The sequence below is a fragment of the Chenopodium quinoa genome, unplaced genomic scaffold, assembly GCF_001683475.1.
Source record: "Chenopodium quinoa cultivar QQ74 unplaced genomic scaffold, ASM168347v1, whole genome shotgun sequence".
Classification (NCBI taxonomy): Eukaryota; Viridiplantae; Streptophyta; class Magnoliopsida; order Caryophyllales; family Amaranthaceae; genus Chenopodium; species Chenopodium quinoa.
This window is the reverse complement of record NW_018744718.1, coordinates 2,501,149-2,521,208: the sequence shown is the minus strand read 5'-3', so window position 1 is coordinate 2,521,208 and position 20,060 is coordinate 2,501,149. Positions and strand designations below refer to the sequence as shown.

Genomic DNA, 20,060 nt, shown 5'->3' with positions numbered 1-20,060 from the left:
TCACAAAAAGAAAGTAATTGGAGTAGGAACACAGACTCCAAGCTCATCAAGCAACCTTTCCAACCATTGTATTTCATCAGCAGTCTTGCTCATAGAACGATATTCAGCTTCAATTGAGCTTTTTGAAACAACTTTCTGTTTCTTGGTTTTCCAAGAAATCAAGGAATTCCCAAGAAAAATAGTATAGCATGTTAAAGATCTCCCTGAATCCATACAATTACCCCAATCAGCATCACTATATGTTGTCAGCTTCAAATCAGCATATGCAGAATAAAAAAGACCAACATTAAAAGTCCCTTTCAAGTATCTGAGTACATGTTTGACCACAGACAAATGAACATCTCTAGGTTCACTCAAAAACTGGCTCAATTGCTGGACAACAAAAGATATGTCTGGCCTTGTAAGATTCAAATACAAAAGTTTACCAACAATTTTTCTGTAAACCTCGGGATCTGGCAAAACAACCCCTTCAAAATTGTTGAACTTGACACCCTTAGGAACAGGAAAAGAAGCAAGAGAACAATCCAATAACTGCATATCAGTTAACATATCAAGGATATATTTTCTTTGGTTCAATAAAATGCAGAAGTTGTTCTAGTAACCTCAATACCAAGAAAGTATGTCAAAGCCCCCAAATCCTTGATAGTAAAAGTAGAATGCAATTTAGTCTTCAAAGAGGATATCTCACCAGAATCATTACCAGAAACCAGTAAATCATCAATATAAGCAATAACAACAGTAAAAGAATCCCCAACACTTCTGATAAACATTGAGTAATCTTCTTTGGATTGAACATACCCTTGTGAAACCAGAAATTTGCTCAACTCAATGTTCCAGCATCTAGAAGCCTGTCTAAGACCATATAAAGACCTTTTAAGCTTGCAGACCTTCCCAACTGGAACAGAATACCCTGGAGGTGGAGTCATGTATACCTCCTCATCAATATAGCCAATCTCGTTTTACGTGCGCCAAGTGCTCTGTTTTGATATTTTATCTTTTTGGCTGATTTCTCTATAAATAACGTATTAAAAACTCCGTTTTCATTCACCTACAATCAGTTTTCATTCGCAATCATTAATTCTCTAACTCTCTCTTAATCATTCACCAATTCTCACCTACAATCAGTTTTCAATTCTCTTTAATCATTCACTAATTCTCCTTAAGATTTCCCTAATCAATTCATTCATTAATTCATCTCTCTTTTCTAAACTTGCTTTTACATACAAAATTTCGCATTCACAAGATCTAGAAACACCTAGCCATATTCGAAGTTGCCTTCGCCCTAGACGTGAAAGGTTTAATTTTTGAGGGTTTGGTCCCAAATCTCTATTTCAATTATTTAATTGTTTTGTTTATTATTTTCCTTGAAGTTACTAACGTGTGTATTTTGTTATTAGAAAGAGGTACGAGGCATCAAAGTAAGTGCTTTAATGGTTTTAATTGATATTATGATGTAGAAATCATGCTTATATTGTTATTATGATATTCCTAGTATCATGTCTAGGGTAATTTTAATATTAAATATGATTGCTATGATGCCTTTTATTTTCTTCCTAATATTTATGATTGTTAGTATCATGTTAGGGTTAAAGATTTGATTTTTATTGCTTAGTGACATGCTAGGGTTTGTTATTAATCTTGTTAGTATCATGCCTAGGATCTTGCTATTTTTATTATGCTTTAATATTAACATGAACATGATTATGATTATAATTGTTATAATTTATGATGATTATGAATATTATGAATATTATTATGATTATTATAATGATGATTATTTATTATGTTGCTTGATACATTATTTATTTTTATTGCTTGATCACACCTTTTTATGCGTGTTTAAAGGGAATTTGTACTAGTAATCACGCTTAATAAGATGATTAATAATCTTGTTAGGGTTAATTTGATTATAATTTCAAGTGATCGCCAATAATAGTTTTATTTGTGCATTAAATTCAACCAACATAGATAAACAGGTTTAGGGTTAATCTTATTGATTGTATGTTAATTAAAAAGCGCACATGAATACGATCAGAATAAAGTAGAGGCCTATTATTAGGGCAGATTCAATCTCTTTTAGGTTGGATTTGTACCTTCATCCCCGAACCCTTATTTGGTTCTAGACCTTATGGAGTTGACGATCTCTTAGATCGTTAAGGGGTGTAACTTTCACCTTGTGAACGGTTTACAAGTTCCTAAAAAACTTGTTGGCGATCGACTCTTTTGCTCTATCTTCTTCCCTTTTGGACGCCACCGTACTTTAGTGTATGATCACAGTGAGGTTCAAGCTAGGGATTAACGCTTGAAATTTATTCTCAACAGACATGCCATATGATCAGATGCACCAGTGTCTATAATCCAGTTCATGCTATTAAATTGAAAACCATTTGATTGAGAAATACCTACAAAATTGACTGAACTTGCTAGAGGATTATCCAAACCAGAATCTCCATAATCACCTTGAGCCTTCATCATTTTGATAACTTCATGATAGACACTGTTAACCATAACAGGATCAACACTAGGAGCAACAGTACTTGAACCTCCAGCAATACTATCATGAGGTCCACTTCCAAGAATACCAGAAGAACTAGTATTTGCAGCCATTTTTGAAGAATGAACAATTGATTTTCCCTTCAAATATCCAATTTCCAAGAATATCATCACTCTGGATATCCAATTAACTTGAAGCATTGATCAATCGAATGACCTTTCCTTTTTCAATGATCACACTGCAAATCATACTTCATCTTCTTAAGATCTCCCTTCAAATTACCAGACTGTTGCTGAACATTCTGAGAATTAAACCTCGAGATAACAGATCTATTTGCATTAAGAGCATTCATCTCAATATTAGATACAGTAGTCATTCCATTAAATTTCTGCTGCTGTTCAATTTGTTGCAGAGTATGATATGCTTTGTTAATAGATGGCACAGAATCAACACTTAACAAATTAGTCTTAACAACATCAAAGGATTTATTCAAACCACAAAGCAACTGCATCAACTTCTGACGTTGATCAATTTCATAGATCTTCTTAAGAATTCCACACGAACAATTCTTCATAGCACCACAACTACAATCAGGAAAACCTTCAAGAATCTGAAGTTGATCCCAAATTCTTTTTTCAGATTCCCAAAATATTCAGCAATAGATGCATCATTTTGCTGAATATAAGTTAAGCTCCTATGAAAATCAAATAACTGAGGCAAATTCGAGTGACCAAATTTCTCCTTCAATTCATTCCACAATTGAGCAGAAGAATTAACAAACAAGAAACTCTCAGATAAATTCTTATCCATTGAATTCAGCAACCAACTCATTATCATGTAATCATTTCGTAACCATTTTTGGTAATCTAAACTATCAGAATCAGGCATAGGAGTACTTCCATCAACAAATCCAAGCTTATTCCTAGCAATTAAAGCCATCTTAACAGTTCTACTCCAATTAATGAAGTTTGCACCAGTAAGCACATGAGATCCGAGTTGCATACCTGGATGATCTCCATTAGCAAGGTAGTAAGGATCATTGAAATTCATGCCAGAATTCGTAGAATTCGCTCTAGAATCTCCCATTACAGCTCAAAATCGAAGGAAAATCAGAGGTTCGAATAGAAAATCAAAGAATCAAAGAAGAAATCAAGGAAGAAATCGATTAATCGAAGAGAAAATCAATTAATCAGAGAAGAAATCAACGAAAACGAGCACCTAATTGCTCTGATACCATGTGAAAACTTGAATTTCTTGATCAAGTTTTCTAGAAGAATCCAGAGAATCCAGAGAAATTAGAGAGGAAAAATCGAAGAAAAATTGTAAGAATGATTTTTCATTAAGTTAAAGAGGAAGAAAGAGAGGTACAGGCTATATATACAACATTATGTTACAAACTGTAACTAACTATGCTGAGCTAGAAAAGACTAAATAAAAATAATAATAAATCTAAGGTAGCATGTTTAAAGCATGCCTCAACAAATAATATTATCCGCCGCCTAAGATTTCACTAATAATATATGGGAAAAAAATGGCAAAACTTATTACTCTCAACATAATATTTCATACGGAGTATGTAAAATGATGTATTGTGACTGGTTCGAGATTGACGTGGAGAATGAATCAATTAGGCACAACCCTCAAAACTAGTTAAAGCAATTAATTGTCCTAGGTACAATTTTTTTGGGTGGGTAAATTAAATAGGTATCCACATTCATCTCTTGTTGATTATGTACTTATACTTTTTGTTAGTATTGATCATTATATTTTTGATGCAAGAATTGATCATTATATTGACTTGACATAAACTTCCTAACAATTCCAACCTAATTAAATCAAATTGACACAATTTGAACCTGAACATTTTAAATCCAAATCAATTTTTTTTTCTCCACAAAGATTATTGTGAAATCATATTTAGTACTCTAGGGTAATGCTATACATAGCCCGTAAGACTACATTTAAGCATTTAATATAATTTTGAATTTTATAAAATTAGAAATTTATGACAAAAACACGCGTATATCACTGTAATTAGTGTGTTTTTGTCATGATATCCTAAATTTTAACAATTTTTATAGTGGTTTTTTTAGGACAAATTTTTTAAAGTGTATTTGATGCTTATGAGGTCCACTTCAGAGCAATATATATATATGTTAATTTATAGAAGATAATATAGTTATTTGGGTCATGTGGTTAACCATATTGGCATATTAGGATTATTAGGTCCAGCAGTTCTAACCGATGAAGCTTGACGACCAACATTAAAAAAAAGAAAACTTAGGTCAAATACATGGGCCCAAAAACCCCAGCCCAACCCAAAACCATTCCACAATTAGGGTTTCCCAACCCTCTTCCTCCTCCATTAAAACCCCTCATCTCCCTCTCATTCTCTCACTCATTCACTTCCTCTCATCTTCTTCCCCAAATTAGGGTTTATGTTTTAGGGTTTTAGGCTTTTCAATTTCAATCAATCAAATATCTCTCCCAATGAAGAAAGATTCCCAAAAAAAGATAGGAAGTGCCGTCTGACACTTTAAACAAACAGATTTCGAAGGTTTAGAGTCTAAAATCTCTCAAGAACTCAACCAATCTCCGCCGTTGATTCTTCCATCATCCGCCGTTGATCTTCCCATCCACCGTTCATTTCGGTCGGGAAACCTCGTCTTTTGTAGGCTTAATCAACATTCCCCGGTTTTTGGTTTGTCTTCTGATTTTTTATTCTCTTCTTCTATTTCTGTTGTGTGTGATTATGAACGGGTCTCTGAGGGAAATTTAATTTCGATTTTTTATTTTTTTATTTAAAATTGACGGTCCGATGCCACGTCGTTAATAGCATATAATGCGATGATTATCGATGCTATGATTAGACCAAGATTAAGCTTTAATTAGTGATTCGCATTTTGATAGGAATCCGTTGGTTTTTATTTCCATGATTAAACGGAGCCGTTTTGTGCGATTACATTTTTAATTTTTGAAATTATAATTAAAATTTTATTATGTAGTCAAGGATGAAATTAAAATCAAAGTTGGAATTACCGTCTGATATATATTGATGATTCTTGACTCTCTTACTGAGGCTACATAATATATATGAAAAACTCTGTTTTAAAAATTTGTTAATTTTGATTAGGAGTTGTAATTAATTCGATTAAAGAGGTCGATGATGCTAAATTTTAAGGCTTGTTTCTCAAAACATTCGCAGTGGCCGCCTAAGAGCTTTCGTCTGCGCAGACTTGAGAGCTATTGCTGTTTTATCCTTCCTTGGATGTCTGAGACCTCTTTAATTTACCATTTTACCCTATTAATTTTCAAAAATATTTTTATTTAAGTGTATTTAATTTTGATAATTAGTGAATTTACTTTTAAATTAGAAGTCTAGTGTTTTATTGTGTTTGGAAATTGGCCAGTGATGAATTACATTATAAAAATGTTGGAATTACCGTCTGATATTGATGAAAGACTTTTTTCCTGAGGCTAATTTTATTGAAGATGAATAATTTGTTGATGGGTGATTGAACTTGGAGGTTGTAGACGGTGACGATATCAGGAGATGTGATGATGGTTTTTTAAGATATTGACGAGTTGAAGTATGTGAAGAGGTCGATGATGATAAATCTAAAGGCTTGTTTCTCAAAACATTCGCAGTGGCCGCCTAAGAGCTTTCGCCTGCGCAGGCTTGAGAGCTAATGCTGCTTTATCCTTCCTTGGATGTCTGAGACTTCTTCGTTTACTTCAACTTTGGCCAAAGCAAGTAGTTTTGTGATGATATGCTTGACAAATAGACATTCTATACGATAGACATTGTAGTTGACCAAAGCATTAGGCAAGGAGCAAGGAATTGGAATTGTCTGTCTCGCATATAAAGGATATGCGGTTGTTTGAAGGGAATACGATTGTTGAGTGTAATATTTACACTTTCTTTGGATTGAAAGAAATGGAAGGAAAAGAAGAGCCGAGAAAATAAGGGAGACAATTTTTCTTTTGGGTAATAATCTGTCCAAAATTGGAGAGTTGGGGAAAATGAAGCTCATCTCATACTCCTTTCTTTTCCCATTGCTTCCTCTTTTTCCCTGCGCTGTACTTCTTTCTTTTCTACCCAAACAAAGCTTAAAGCGTTCAAGGTTATATTTAGAGAACAGAGCTAATGGGTTTAATTGCAATATTCTTAGGTAGGCTATATGGATATGGACTTTGAACTATGTTTGTCCAAGGTTGTGATGATCTATTGCATTTGCATTTCATATTTTCGAGTCATTTGCTGCATACCTTCAGCTTGATGAGTATTTGCGTGTGTTAGTTTGGGCTCTAAATTGTGATTTGCTTCTGTATTCCATTGTTGATAGTCACCGTATTCATGTTCTGAAGTATTTAGAAGAGGTCTATGAGGATACTTTTATAAGGCTTGTTTCTCAAGACATTCGCAGTGGCCGCCTAAGAGCTTTCGCCTGCGCAGGCTTGAGAGCTGATGCTGCTCCTATCCTTCCTTGGATGTCTGAGACTTTTCTTTTTACTTCATATTTGTCTCTCAACTAGTTGAAATGCAACCAATTGTGTTTGTTTTGCAATGAAATATTCTATTGTTTAACACCACATTCCTTAATGTTACAGCCAATGTAATAAAATTTCAATTTTAGCTTATAGACTGCCCTTCCTAGGTCTCTGTCCAATAAATTTAGTTGACTTACAATTTTTTTTTTTGAAGACATTTGACTTACATTCATAATCTTTGAAAAGTTAAATATAATGATATCGCACCTTTTATGTGATTTATACCCACTAATTAAATCCAATAATGGAGTATTATTACTCAAGGTGCATAAAAAAATAGTTGCTTTTATTAGTTTTGATGAAAATCAAACTGATAAAAAGCAGCAGCGGCCAGACAACCGTAGAGATGGATCCACAGCTGGGGTGGCTAATTGTGCTCCTTATCTACTAATTCCTTCTCACATTTTTTTTCATGGAATTTTTATTTATTTATTTTTATTTTTTTTTTTAAAAAAATTTTGATCTCTAAATAATCTTATTGAATCAATCCTTGCACAGAAGGTAAGAGATCTATGATGATAAATTAAAAGGCTTGTTTCTCAAAACATTCGCAGTGGCCGCCTAAGAGCTTTCGTCTGCGCAGACTTGAGAGCTAATGCTGTTTATATCCTTCCTTGGATGTCTGAGATCTTTCATTAAACTGTCTTTGAATATAGTTTTTCTAAAATACAGGTTGCAAAGTTTCAGTCTGGTGTTTTTGAAGGTTGTTGGATGTACTTCGTAGTACGCCATAACTCTTTAAGAATATATCAATCTCATTAGCAAACCTTGTGGCTGATGCTATTGTCATCGTCTAATACTAGAACTGTTTGTGAACTGTAATGTTGTTCATAAGAATGTACTGAGTTATGTTTACTGAACTTGTACAGTTTTTTATAAAATTCTTATGAACATAATTTTGTAAATAGAATCTAACATTATAAAATTCTGTCAAATTATTATTTTAGCTCAAATAAAACCTTCTATTTGTGGCATTAATGTTCTTGTTTCGGGACAAACTACCCTGTTTCCCCAATTAAAGGAAGGTAAGACTTGTGACTTTATGAGTAGGGCTGAAATTTAGGCTTTGATTATCATCATTTATCTGAACTTTGTTGTGATTGGATTTATTTTTTATTTTTTACTGTCCGATGCCACGTCGTTAATAGCATACAATGTGATGATTATCGATGCTATGATTAGACCAAGATTACACTGTAATTAGTGTTTTGCATTTTGATAGGAATCTGTTGGTCTATTTTTAGTGATTAAACAGAGCCGTTTTGTGCTATTACATTTTTTAGTATTTGAAATTATCAAGTTTGATTATGTTGCTTAGGATGAAATTAAAATCAAAGTTGGAATTGATTAGGGGATTTTTATCCACTAATCAGCGTCTGACAAGTGGACCAACCAGGTTCCGCCACGTGTCCTTCACGTAGGCCAATAGGAGCCTGCCACGTGTCAATCACAGATACGTCCTCTACGGACCAATTGAGACACGCCACGTGCCCACCCATGCTAAATGGGAAAACCGGCCACCCAGGCCCAACTTCCGAGGGAAGCCCAATCGGCCCTAGGTTTACCTAAACCTAGGATGGGCACGTTTCCCAAGGTTATAAATACCTCCCTTAATCCTCATTAAGGGGGGGGGGGGGGAGAACAGAACAGAAACATTACGGAACACACTAATAACCGGCTGATCTCGCTAACAAAGCAGATTACCTACATTAAACACTCTCACCTAAAGAGACCTTATTACTTTAATTTCCGCATTAATTACTCCTTAATCAGGTACTAACTTGACCGTTGGAGGCGGAGCTCCCAGGAGTCTCCGTTATTTTGCAGGTATATGCGTCCGGTTCCAGTCTCGGAATTGTAACTCTCCCGCAGGACATCAGAAAACCCCGAAACATTTGGCGCCGTTTGTGGGGAGAGTACTTCAGAGATGGCATCCAAGTCTGTACCGACTCCTGAAGAGAGGCGTCCCCTAAACGACCCTCAAGTTCAGTCGGACCATGACACCGAAAGTGAATTTGAAGTTGAAACTCATACAGCTTCAGACGGGACCCTAAGGGCCCGACGTACCCGTCATACCGAAAGGAGGGAACGGGAGCATCTTCAAACAGGAAGCGAGCCGGCAGGCGCACCGCCTGTTCGGCAACAGCCGACTGATGGGTCTGCTCCCATCACAAGGAACGAACTCATAACCTTCATGAGGGACTTCAAGGGAGAGATTCAAGAGTTGATCAACAAGAAGCCGCCTGCTTCAGTCAAGGAGCAGTCGGCCAAGAAACCCTCCACTTCACTGAAGAGGAAGTCAGTTCAAGGGCGGGAGGCGACTCCACATCCTAAATCAAGGAAGCAGGAGCCGCCTGCTCTTGATTTCGCAAAATTCCGTTTTCCTACAGGAAGTAGGAAACCTGTTCGTCACATTCAGGCGAACGGGTCGAAGAAAACATACACAGACGCTCGTCTGTTGTTAGAGCAGAAGAAGAGTGACCGACTGTCAGAGTCAACCTCTACTTCAAATTTTCAAGAAAGTCTGCGAAATACCTCGATGAGGCATACCCAGTCGTGTCATGAGAGTCAGTCAGGCGGCACCTCCCGTCGGTCAGGTTTTCATAGCGACCAGGCGGTACCAAACTTACCATTTGTGCCGCAACAACAGTATTTTATGCAGCTACCTCCATTTGGTGGACACGCAGCTAAACATGTCCAACCTTTGGACTGACAGCTACGGTTGCTTAGACTTGGGGAACAGCCGTCGGCCTTCTCCAAGGAAATCACTGAAGCCGCTCAGCCGGCCAAAGTGAAAAATGTGTTAGTAGGCGCCTATGATGGCACTACTAACCCAGAAGACTATCTGATGGCATTCACCAACCTGATGTACCTTCAAGGGTTGGATGATCCCACTTGGTGCAAGTGTTTCCCAGCGACTCTCAAAGGAATCGCACAGCAATGGTTCGGCAACCTGCCGACTGGTTGTGTAAATAGCTTCAGGACGCTTGCTTATTTATTTGCCTCCAACTTCGCCATGAACATCCCTGCGAATAAAACGACCCTTGATTTGGGAACAATTCAGCAGGGCGAGAAGGAGGGGCTTCGTTCTTACATCAGGCGGTTTAACCTGATGAGAATACAAATTCAAGGGTTACCGGATGAGGTAGCTTATACCGACTTTTTTAGAGGTCTCAAAGACGGGTCTACCTTCAAATTGATTTGGTTCGAAAAAGGGTGGCGACTCTTCAAGAGGCCTTGATTGAAGCAGAAGCCTATATACAGGCGACTGATCTGTGTACGATAAAACAGTCGGACGGGAAAAGGTTCGACAAAAGAGAAGGACGACAGAAACAGTCGTCAAACAAAGATGAGAAAAGAAAAGAGGTCTGGGCGGCTGATTCCTCTAAACAGCCGGCCCAGAAGTAGAAAAAAGAATTCAAACCATACTCCCCAAAGTATGCGTTTATCAAGGATAACTAGTTTATCCTAAAAGAAATCAAGGGACGGATCTCTATTGAGAAGCCGGTCCCCATGAAGGGTTCTGCAAGCAACCGGAACCAAGATAAATTCTGTGATTATCATGAAGACGTTGGTCATCACACCAACGAATGCATCAGTCTCATGCGGTACCTAGACCGCCTGGCTGAGCAAGGTGATCTTGACTCTTTTGTCAAGAAATCCAAGGGGAGCACTTCCTCGAAAAAACAGTCGGCCAAAAAGAATTAACAGGCCGACAACTCTGATACAGATGATGCAGTCGTCTACACTATTGCAGGCGGCTTCTCAGGAGGCGGTCCCACTATTAGGGGCAACAAAGATAATATAAGGCGGTTAGATGTAAATTCCGTTCACCAAGAACGGCCGTCCAAATATACATTTCCTGAGATTGTCATCACTGAAGAGGATCTAGGAGGGGTAAGGGGGCCGCATGACGACCCTCTCGTTATTGAATGTAAAGTGGCCAACCAAAGAGTTGGCCGAATCCTCATAGATACCGGGAGCTCCTCAGATCTCATCAGCAGCAAATGTCTGTCGAAACTGAAATATCAGACAGACTGCATACATCCGGCCTCTCACCCTTTAATAGGGTTTGGAGGAGGAGTCGTCCGCCCACTGGGACGAGTGGATCTACCCATTCGCCTGGGCGAAAAAGGGGAAGGACGACACATGGTAGTCCGGTTCCTAGTAGTAGAGGAACTCTCGGCCTACAACATGATTCTGGGTCGACCAACCCTGAATAATTCCAAGGTTGTTATAATCCCGTCTCTTATGTTGCTCAAGTTTGAGAGGGATAATGGGACAGTCGGCTCCCTAAGGGGAGATCAGAGGATGGCCCGAGAGTGCTATCTCTCGGATGTCAAGCCCACTGTTATGGCCACTGGGTCAAGTGGTGAAAAAACAGACCTTGACAATGTCAAGGAGAGTGCGCCTGTTCAAGAAGCAGGCGGCAAAAAGAGAAAGGCGTCCCAGACAGAGTCCGCAAGAAAAGCAAGAAAATAGCAATCATTGGCAGAGGAGCGGCCAAATGAGTTCAGCCCTCAGCCGGGTGGTGAGCATGCGGACCTGATCTTAGACGACTCACGTCCTGACCGAACAGTCAAAGTTGGGACGACTGCTCTGAGAAACCTTGGTGACGACTTTCACAACCTATTGAAAGAATACAAAGACATCTTTGCATTTGAAGTCCATGAAATGCCAGGCATTAGTCCTGATCTGGCGGTACATAAACTCGCCGTGGATCCGAAAAAGAAGCCGGTACGGCAAAAGAAGCGGAACCATGGCGAAGATAGAAGTCAGGCGGCAGCCGCCGAAGTTAAAAAATTACTTGATGCAGGGTTCATTCGGCAATGTTACTTCCCTGACTGGGTTGCAAATGTGGTGCTTGTTAAAAAGCCGAATGGCACCTGGCGAATGTGTGTAGACTACACAGACTTAAACAAGGCGTGCCCCAAAGACAGTTACCCTCTGCCTAAAATTGATAACCTGGTCGACTCAACAGCCGGCCATGCCTTGATGAGTTTCATGGACGCCTATTCTGGTTTCCATCAAATTCCCTTATGGAAGAAAGATCAGGAGAAGACGGCCTTCGTCACTGATCAGGGGTTATACTGTTACACGGTCATGCCGTTTGGTCTTAAGAATGCCCCGGCTACCTTCCAACGAATGATAAACACAGTGTTCTTTGATCAGATTGGGAGAAACGTCGAGGCATATATTGATGATATGATTGTCAAGACTAAACTTCAGAAAGATCATCTGTCGGACCTCCGAGAAACTTTCGCCACACTCAGGCGGCACCATGTCATGCTCAATCCCAAGAAATGTGTATTTGGAGTTGAGTCTGGGAAATTTCTCGGATTCCTTATCAATCAGAGAGGAATAGAAGCGAACCCTGAGAAGGTGCAGGCGGTCATTGACATGCAGTCGCCTCGTACCATCCGAGAGGTTCAGAAGTTAACAGGTTGTCTGGCGGCCTTGGGAAGATTTCTAAGCCGATCAGGCGACAAATGCCTATACTTTTTCCAGGCAATTAAGAAAAAGGCAAGGTTTGAATGGGGGCCGGATGCTGAGGCCGCCTTCCAGAAATTAAAAGTTCACTTGCATTCCTTGCCGAGGCTGGTCAGCCCTTTGCCCAAAGAGGTTCTCTACATGTACCTGGCCGTCTCTGATCATGCGTTAAGCGCTGTTCTCCTTGCTGAAAGGGACGGCTGTCAGCTCCCGGTCTACTTTGTCAGTCACGTACTGAAAAATGCCGAGTTGAGGTATCCCCTAGTGGAGAAATTTGGTCTTGCACTCTTCATGGCTGTTAAAAAATTGAAGCCCTACTTTTTGGCACATGCAGTCGTCGTGTATACAGACCAACCTATCAAGCGGCCCCTTACCATCATGGAGTCGTCAGGCCGAATGATCAAATGGGCCATAGAAATACAGAGCCTCGAAGTTACTTTCGAGCCTAGAAAAGCAGTGAAGGGGCAAGCCTTTGCTGACTTTATTGTAGAGATGACTCGTCCTCCTGACTCTCAAGTTCCAGACCAAGTATGGAAGGTATATGTGGACGGAAGCTCTACTTCAAATGGTTGTGGAGCAGGCGTCATATGTCAGTCGCCAGAAGGCGACAGATTCGAGTATGCTCTACGCTTCAGTTTTCAGGTATCAAACAATGAGGCAGAATATGAAGCTTTACTAGCCGGGATCCGCATGTGCAAGGCGGCAGGGGCAAGAAAAATAGACGCCTGTTCCGATTCACAATTGATAGTGAGTCAGTACAATGGCGAATACGAAGCAACCCATCCGGCCATGATCAAGTATTTACAGGCGGTCCGACAAGCAGTCGGCTCTCTTGAGGATTTCCATCTGATCCAAGTGCCGAGATCAGAAAACAACCAGGCGGATGCACTGTCAAAATTAGCATCATCCGCCTCCTCTGATACTCCTCGAACTGTTTTTTGGGAAGTAATGGAGAAGAGAAGCATCGAGGAAAACCCTATTGGAATCCTAGACAGAAGCTCAACCTGGATGGATTCAATCAGGGCATATCTGACAAACGGTACACAGCCGGATGATCCTCAACAGGCGGCAGCACTGAAAAAACGAGCCACCTGTTTTGAAATGATAAAGGGAGAACTTCACAAGAGGGGGTACCTTCAACCCTTCTTAAAGTGTGTTACTCCAGGAAAGGGACGAGAGATACTAGATGATCTTCACTCTGGTTACTGTGCTTCTCATATAGGTGGTAGGATGCTTGCTCAAAGGGCAAGGCGGCAGGGCTACTTTTGGCCTACTTTGGAAGCAGATGCAATGGAGATGGTGAAAAAAATGTGACAAGTGCCAAAGGTTTGGCAAACTAATTCACCGTCCGGCTACTGACCTCACTACCATTCACAGCCCACTACCGTTTGCTAAGTGGGGCATGGACATTCTGGGTCCATATACGCCTGCTACAGGCGGCAGGAGGTACATACTTGTTGCCGTCGACTACTTCATTAAATGGGTAGAGGCGGAGGCTGTAAAGGGAATCAAGACGAAAGATGTAATTTCATTCATTTGGAAAAATGTCATCACTCGGTTCGGGGTTCCCATGTCTATGGTTTTTGATAATGGTCCCCAATTTTAGACGCCTGTTCTCAAAAGCTGGTTGGGTGACCAAGGAATTGCAAACTATTTTGCATCTGTCGGCCGTCCACAAGCAAACGGCCAGGTAGAAGCCTTTAATAAAATCATCTCAGACGGTCTCAAGAAAAAGATTGAACGAGCAGGCGGCCTATGGGCGGATGAACTACCAAATGTTCTCTGGGCCATTAGGACGACTGAAAAAGGGGCGACTGGAGAAACTCCATTTCTCCTAACTTATGGTGCGGAAGCTGTTATTCCAATAGAACACTACGAGCCGACTCTTCGAGTAATGCTATATGACGAAGAGGCAAACTGGGAAGCCATGCGCCTGTCATTAGACTCACTTCCTGAAAAGAGGGGCAATGCTGTCTTGCGCCATGAGATCTATCGCCTGAGAATGACTAGATCATACAACAAAAAAGTACACAGGCGTCCACTCAAAGTAGGGGACTTTGTACTTAGAAAAATGGAAGCAGTTGGTAGGGCTAATGAGTCTGGCAAACTAACTCCCAACTGGGAAGGACCCTACCGAATCTATGAGGAAGTCAGGGACGGTACCTACCGTCTGGAAACACCAGACGGACAACCGTTGCCTCGAACTTGGAATGTAGATAATCTTAAAAAATATTTCTTTTGAATGATGTAAAGTAAAGAGCTACTTAATAAAAGTTTGCACTTACTATTCAATTTTGTATTACGAGGGGCATGCCGTCTGTACCTTTACAGTCGGCTACTCTCCATTGAGTTTTACACTCTATCTTCAGAGGGGCATGCCGTCTGTACCTTTACAGTCGGCTACTCTCCATTGAGTATTTCACTCACAATAGGGGCATGTCGTCTGGACATATAGTCGGCTACTCTCCATAAGAAGATGGCCGACTGGTTCCAAACACATAGCCACCCCCCTAATACTTAGCTAAAAAGATTAGGGCCTGGTCGACCCTGTGCCTAACAGGCGGCTACCCTCCTTTTACTTAGCATCTACGTTCACCAAGAACTTACCAAGGCCACAGGCCGAATGATCAGGCCAGGCGCCAAGCCAACTGATCAAATCTACAAAACTAATACGACCTGTCCCAACATCATAGCAGGCGTCCGACGGCATCCCTCCGGATGAAATTCGTCGCAGAGAGCAGCTCCCTTTTGGGTGGAACATTGTTCTATAAACTAATTACACGGCACCTATACGACTGTCCCCAAGGGCAACCACGTAGCCGTTTTTGAGACAAGGATAACTTTATCACTAACCAAACTAGTGGTAACAGTTGACATCTGAGTCGGATTACCGCCTGTATTACTTGGGATAAATGCAGGGGGTACCTCTTGAGTTAATAGCCAACAAACATTGGCGAATCAAAAGATTCAGCCGGCCTCCGCCGCCTGGTACCTTTACTACTCAAGCAGGAGTGACGGCAACTGAGTAACACCAAAGTTAACTCATAGTCTCTCTCTCAAACTTAGTATGGAGCCTAAAAGGTATGAGTCGTCCGCCTGTTTTTAGCAAACAGGGGCTCTCAACCACTACTCCTGCTAGGTTAACAACTTTTGAGTTAATAGCCACAAACATTGGCGAATCAAGGGGTCCAGCCTGGTACCTCTACTACTCAATCTAGAATGAGGACGACTGAGTAACACCAACGTTAACTTATAGTCACTCTCCCAAACTTGGTATGGAACCTAAAAAGTCTGAATAGGCCACCTGTTTTTTGGCAAACAAGGGCATTCAAACTACTATTCCTACTAGGTTTCCCTTCGAGTTAATCGCCAACCAACATTGGCGAATAAAGGGGAACAACCGGTGCCCACCGTTTGATACCTCTACTACGCAATCACTCGGCTACTAGGACCGCCTGCCTAAAGGTAACCCAGTCATAGACTGCCTACAAGTCTAGCCTACAAAATACAAGAAAGAAAATCCTTGGTTAATTTTACAAATAAAAGGACCGCCTGCCTAAAGGCAATCCAGTCTTAAACGGGACCAAAACCGTTTGAACAAATGGCCGACTGATCGCCCAGCTTGGAAACAGACAACCAGTCGTCCAGGGGCATAGGCGGATCATCCGTACCTGTCTACAATCGGCCATGCAAAACAGTCGATATAGTGTACAATGCAATATCAAATATTCAACACTTAGACAAATTTAAAGCAAAAAATGATTTCATTAATGAAGATAAAAATATTCAGAACCCCGGCCCCCTGGCCGGGTAAATACAAAGCAAACGGCACGCAGGCCGTGGAAAGAATACATTAAGCTTAAGAAGGGGGCAGTTCGGTATTAGCAGCTGCCGCCTGGTCAGCACTCTTCTTGCTGGACTCGGCTTCAGCTGCATCCTTTTTTGATGCCTTACCCCCAAGTGGCACAAGCGCCACAACCGGCTCCTCCTCCTCCTCCGACGCTTCTCCCAACGCCTCTTCTTCAGCAGCCGTCAGGATCTCTTGATTATATGTTTCCGAACACTGGCGGTACGTTCTTTCCCAAGAGGCAAAGTCGGCACTGGGGAAGAGGCGGCTCCAGGTCATGCGCTGGATCTGGGAAGAGTCTTCAATCATCTCTCGGACGAGCTCTCTCTTCTCTTGCTCAGCCTTCTCCGAGAGCTCTTTAGTTAGACTCTTCTCCTGGGTCACCAGGCGTTCCTTTACATTATCCAAGGATTTCTCTATGGCATCGTATGAGAGTATCTTTTGGCGGAGAGGTTTAAGCTCGGCCTTGAGATTGGAGACGGTCGCCTCCAGCTCGCTGTTCCTCTTCTGGGCCGCCTCTAACTGAGCCCGAACAGCGGCGGTAGCCTGCGCCTGATAATAAAGAATATCAATGGTCAGTACTTCATTTTGGGCAATTTGAAACATTGCCTTATCACAGTCAGAGGCGGCCATAGCTTTTGCAGCCTTTACCTCCTTGTTCTTCCGATCAATCGGCTTGCGAAGGCCGTTAACTCGGAGCATGGCCTAAGTAAAAAAAATAGGCGTCAGTTTCCAAACAAAAAAGATAACAGGCGTCCTGGAATTCAAATACTCAAAAATATGTCAAGTATACCTCAGCAAGGACCCCTGCAATCCCATCAAGGTCAAGGGTGCCGACACCCCTGACCGCCTCCTTTTCAGAAGGAGGAACTGCTTTGATCATGGACTTGGCTACCTCTACCAAGTCAGGCTCCTGAGGGCCGGCTGCATCAAGCGTAAAAAAGCAAGTTAGACCTACTCAAGAAGGAAGCAAGTGAAAGTTTTTACAAGTAATTGTCCATACTTCTAGGCGGCCCCGCCGGAGTTTTAGAAGAAGTGGCCGGCTGCTTCTCAGCCGCCACTGTTTTCCTGGAAGACCCAGGAGAGCTTGCAACAGTCGTCCTCCGGGCCTTGGGGTCCGGCTGTTGCGAGGAAGAAGCTCTTGGAGTGCCCGACTAAAAAAAAAAAAAAAAAAAGTTAGTATATGCATAAGACAACAACTCCTAAAAGAGGAAGAGTTTCGAGGCCTACCAAGGGTGCCCCCTTGTTGGGGGAGTCGGTACAGGACTGTTGCATGAGAGAGGCCCGCAACATGGTCGCCGCAATCTTGGATGCTGTTATTTTACTCATGGCGTCAGCTGCAAAAAATAAACAGCAAAGTTAGTAAAAATTCCAAGTAAACAAGGCGTGAAAAACAGAGTATTCGTCAGGCCGGCTACCTCTAGAGCACCGACTGCTGAGGCCACAGGCGGCCAAAAAGTACTCGTCATAGAGCCACTTGAAGCTCGGGACGCAGTTCAGGGGTACTTGCTCTCGTACCCCTGAAGTAGAGTTCACCCTAGTCTCTACTTTGAAGAGTCCTTTGTCTAGGATCTCTTTTTTAGCCTTTGGGGAACAGGCGGCATGCTGCGGCCGCCTGCGAGAATAGGCGGATCCCTATTCCACTTGTTAAAGCGTTTGTTCAACTCCGTGTCTGAACCCTCGATGATAAGGAAGGTGTTCCGCCAATCCTTCCATTTGTTCGCCTTACCTCTCGTCATGAGGTAGCCCCTATGGCTTGTTAATTGATACCAGCCGGTACCTCCCGACTTAGGGGTCCGGCTGAGATAGTTCATGTGGGCGAAAGCCTCAAAGTTTGGCTCCACCCCGTACATTTCGCACCCGGCCACATAGCCGAGTACGTTTACCCAAGAGTTGGGGGCTAACTGCCATAACCCCAAATCATACCCGTCTAAAATCCGCTGAACAGCCGGATGTAATGGGAAGCGCAGCCCAGCTTTGATGGCCGCCTCATAGCAGCCAAAGTAGCCGCCATCATAGCTGGTACCAGCCGGCCAGACGACAGTGTCTTCTGGATCCGGCACGAACAGTAAAAATCCGGGGCCCATTCTGTGGTTAGCTATAAAGCTCTCCACTTTGTCTTTCATGGCCGCGATCCGGCCCCGGGGTACCGTGCAGTAGTAGGGGGTGTTCTCCTCTCTGTAAGAGGCGGACGGCTCCGCCCAATTGCCCCCCTTCTCAACTAAATGAGAAAGCCTCGCCTCTTGTAGGCGGCTGTTTCTTTCTTCTGAGCCTGGAGAAGCGTGGCCAGAAGAGCTGGACTCGGACTCGTCCTCTGACGAGTCCGAAGAGGACGACTCCTCCCCTCTCCCCGAGGGGCCCGCCTCCTCTCCCTTAGAAGGAGCAGGAGAAAAGTTAGACATATCAACGGTCAAATGGGAAGGAATCACCTTGACCCCTCCCTCAGAACTGTCGGCTTGGCAGCCGCCTTGTTTCCCATCTACATCTGGCGCCTGGTCAGATGTTTCACTAATGGGCACCCTTTGGGAGGAGCCGTCCGAATTTGAGATCCTAGCAGTCTTCTTTGTTCTGGCCATCACGTTCTGCATAGACACAGATACAGTCGGACTTTGTATAAAGGGCAAAGATGGGTCCAGAAAAGGGCAGGCGGCACTCCTAGTCCTAGATTCAGCCGTCCCCGGTGACCGGCTGATCACTAACTTAGGTCGTGTCGTGTGCTTCCATGGTGCCATTTCAAAAAATAATAATAAGAAAAAAAAATTAAGAATAAGAAAACCGACGGTTACCTGAACGAGTGACGACTGATGAAATTCTGAAATCCTTTGCAAACGGCTTGTCAGAGCAGGCGGTAGGCAACAAAAGTCCAAAGTGTCAGAGCAAGTTTAGGGGTCCGAATGTTCTCGCAAAGTTCTCAAATGTGAAAATGACCGAAGTCAGCACCTCCTTATATAGGCAAAGTGAGAAGGCGAAGGGTCGCTTCCAAATTCAAAATTTGGGCGGGAAAATCTCTCGGCCATTTGCAAGGTGACACCTGTAGCAGGCCGTCGCCTGTCATCGTGCGGCACCTGTCACAGGTGACACGTGACCAGTCACGTGCCACCTGTGAGGGGCAAATGATTAGGGGATTTTTATCCACCAATCACCGTCTGACAAGTGGACCAACCAGGTTCCGCCACGTGTCCTTCACGTAGGCCAATAGGAGCCTGCCACGTGTCAATCACAGATACGTCCTCTACGGACCAATTGAGACACGCCACGTGCCCACCCATGCTAAATGGGAAAACCGGCCACCCAGGCCCAACTTCCGAGGGAAGCCCAATCGGCCCTAGGTTTACCTAAACCTAGGATGGGCACGTTTCCCAAGGTTATAAATACCTCCCTTAATCCTCATTAAGGGGGGGGGGGGAGAACAGAACAGAAACATTACGGAACACACTAATAACCGGCTGATCTCGCTAACAAAGCAGATTACCTACATTAAACACTCTCACCTAAAGAGACCTTATTACTTTAATTTCCGCATTAATTACTCCTTAATCAGGTACTAACTTGACCGTTGGAGGCGGAGCTCCCAGGAGTCTCCGTTATTTTGCAGGTACATGCGTCCGGTTCCAGTCTCGGAATTGTAACTCTCCCGCAGGACATCAGAAAACCCCGAAACAGGAATTACCATCTGAT

The 20,060-nt window shown here is 42.3% G+C and overlaps 2 protein-coding genes across 2 annotated transcripts; both read right to left on the bottom strand.

Moving 5' to 3' along the window:
- LOC110703119 (uncharacterized mitochondrial protein AtMg00810-like) lies at positions 1-926 on the bottom strand. Its single transcript, XM_021880870.1, has 2 exons — positions 603-926; positions 1-531 (listed from the first exon to the last, which is right to left on the bottom strand). The coding sequence occupies exons 1-2, from the start codon at positions 924-926 to the stop codon at positions 1-3; spliced, it is 855 nt and encodes a 284-aa protein (XP_021736562.1).
- A 2,138-nt stretch (positions 927-3,064) lies between these two features.
- LOC110703118 lies at positions 3,065-3,580 on the bottom strand. Its single transcript, XM_021880869.1, has one exon. The coding sequence runs from the start codon at positions 3,578-3,580 to the stop codon at positions 3,065-3,067; it is 516 nt and encodes a 171-aa protein (XP_021736561.1).
- Positions 3,581-20,060: the final 16,480 nt, after the last annotated feature.

What these genes read in the sequence shown, in the direction of transcription:
- LOC110703119 (XM_021880870.1), bottom strand. Translation starts at nt 926, where the DNA reads ATGACTCCACCTCCAGGGTATTCTGTTCCAGTTGGGAAGGTCTGCAAG. An exon ending in CATACTTTCTTGGTATTGAG is followed by an intron (nt 532 to 602) that starts GTTACTAGAACA and finishes ACTGATATGCAG; the next exon opens with TTATTGGATTGTTCTCTTGC.
- LOC110703118 (XM_021880869.1), bottom strand. Translation starts at nt 3,580, where the DNA reads ATGGGAGATTCTAGAGCGAATTCTACGAATTCTGGCATGAATTTCAAT.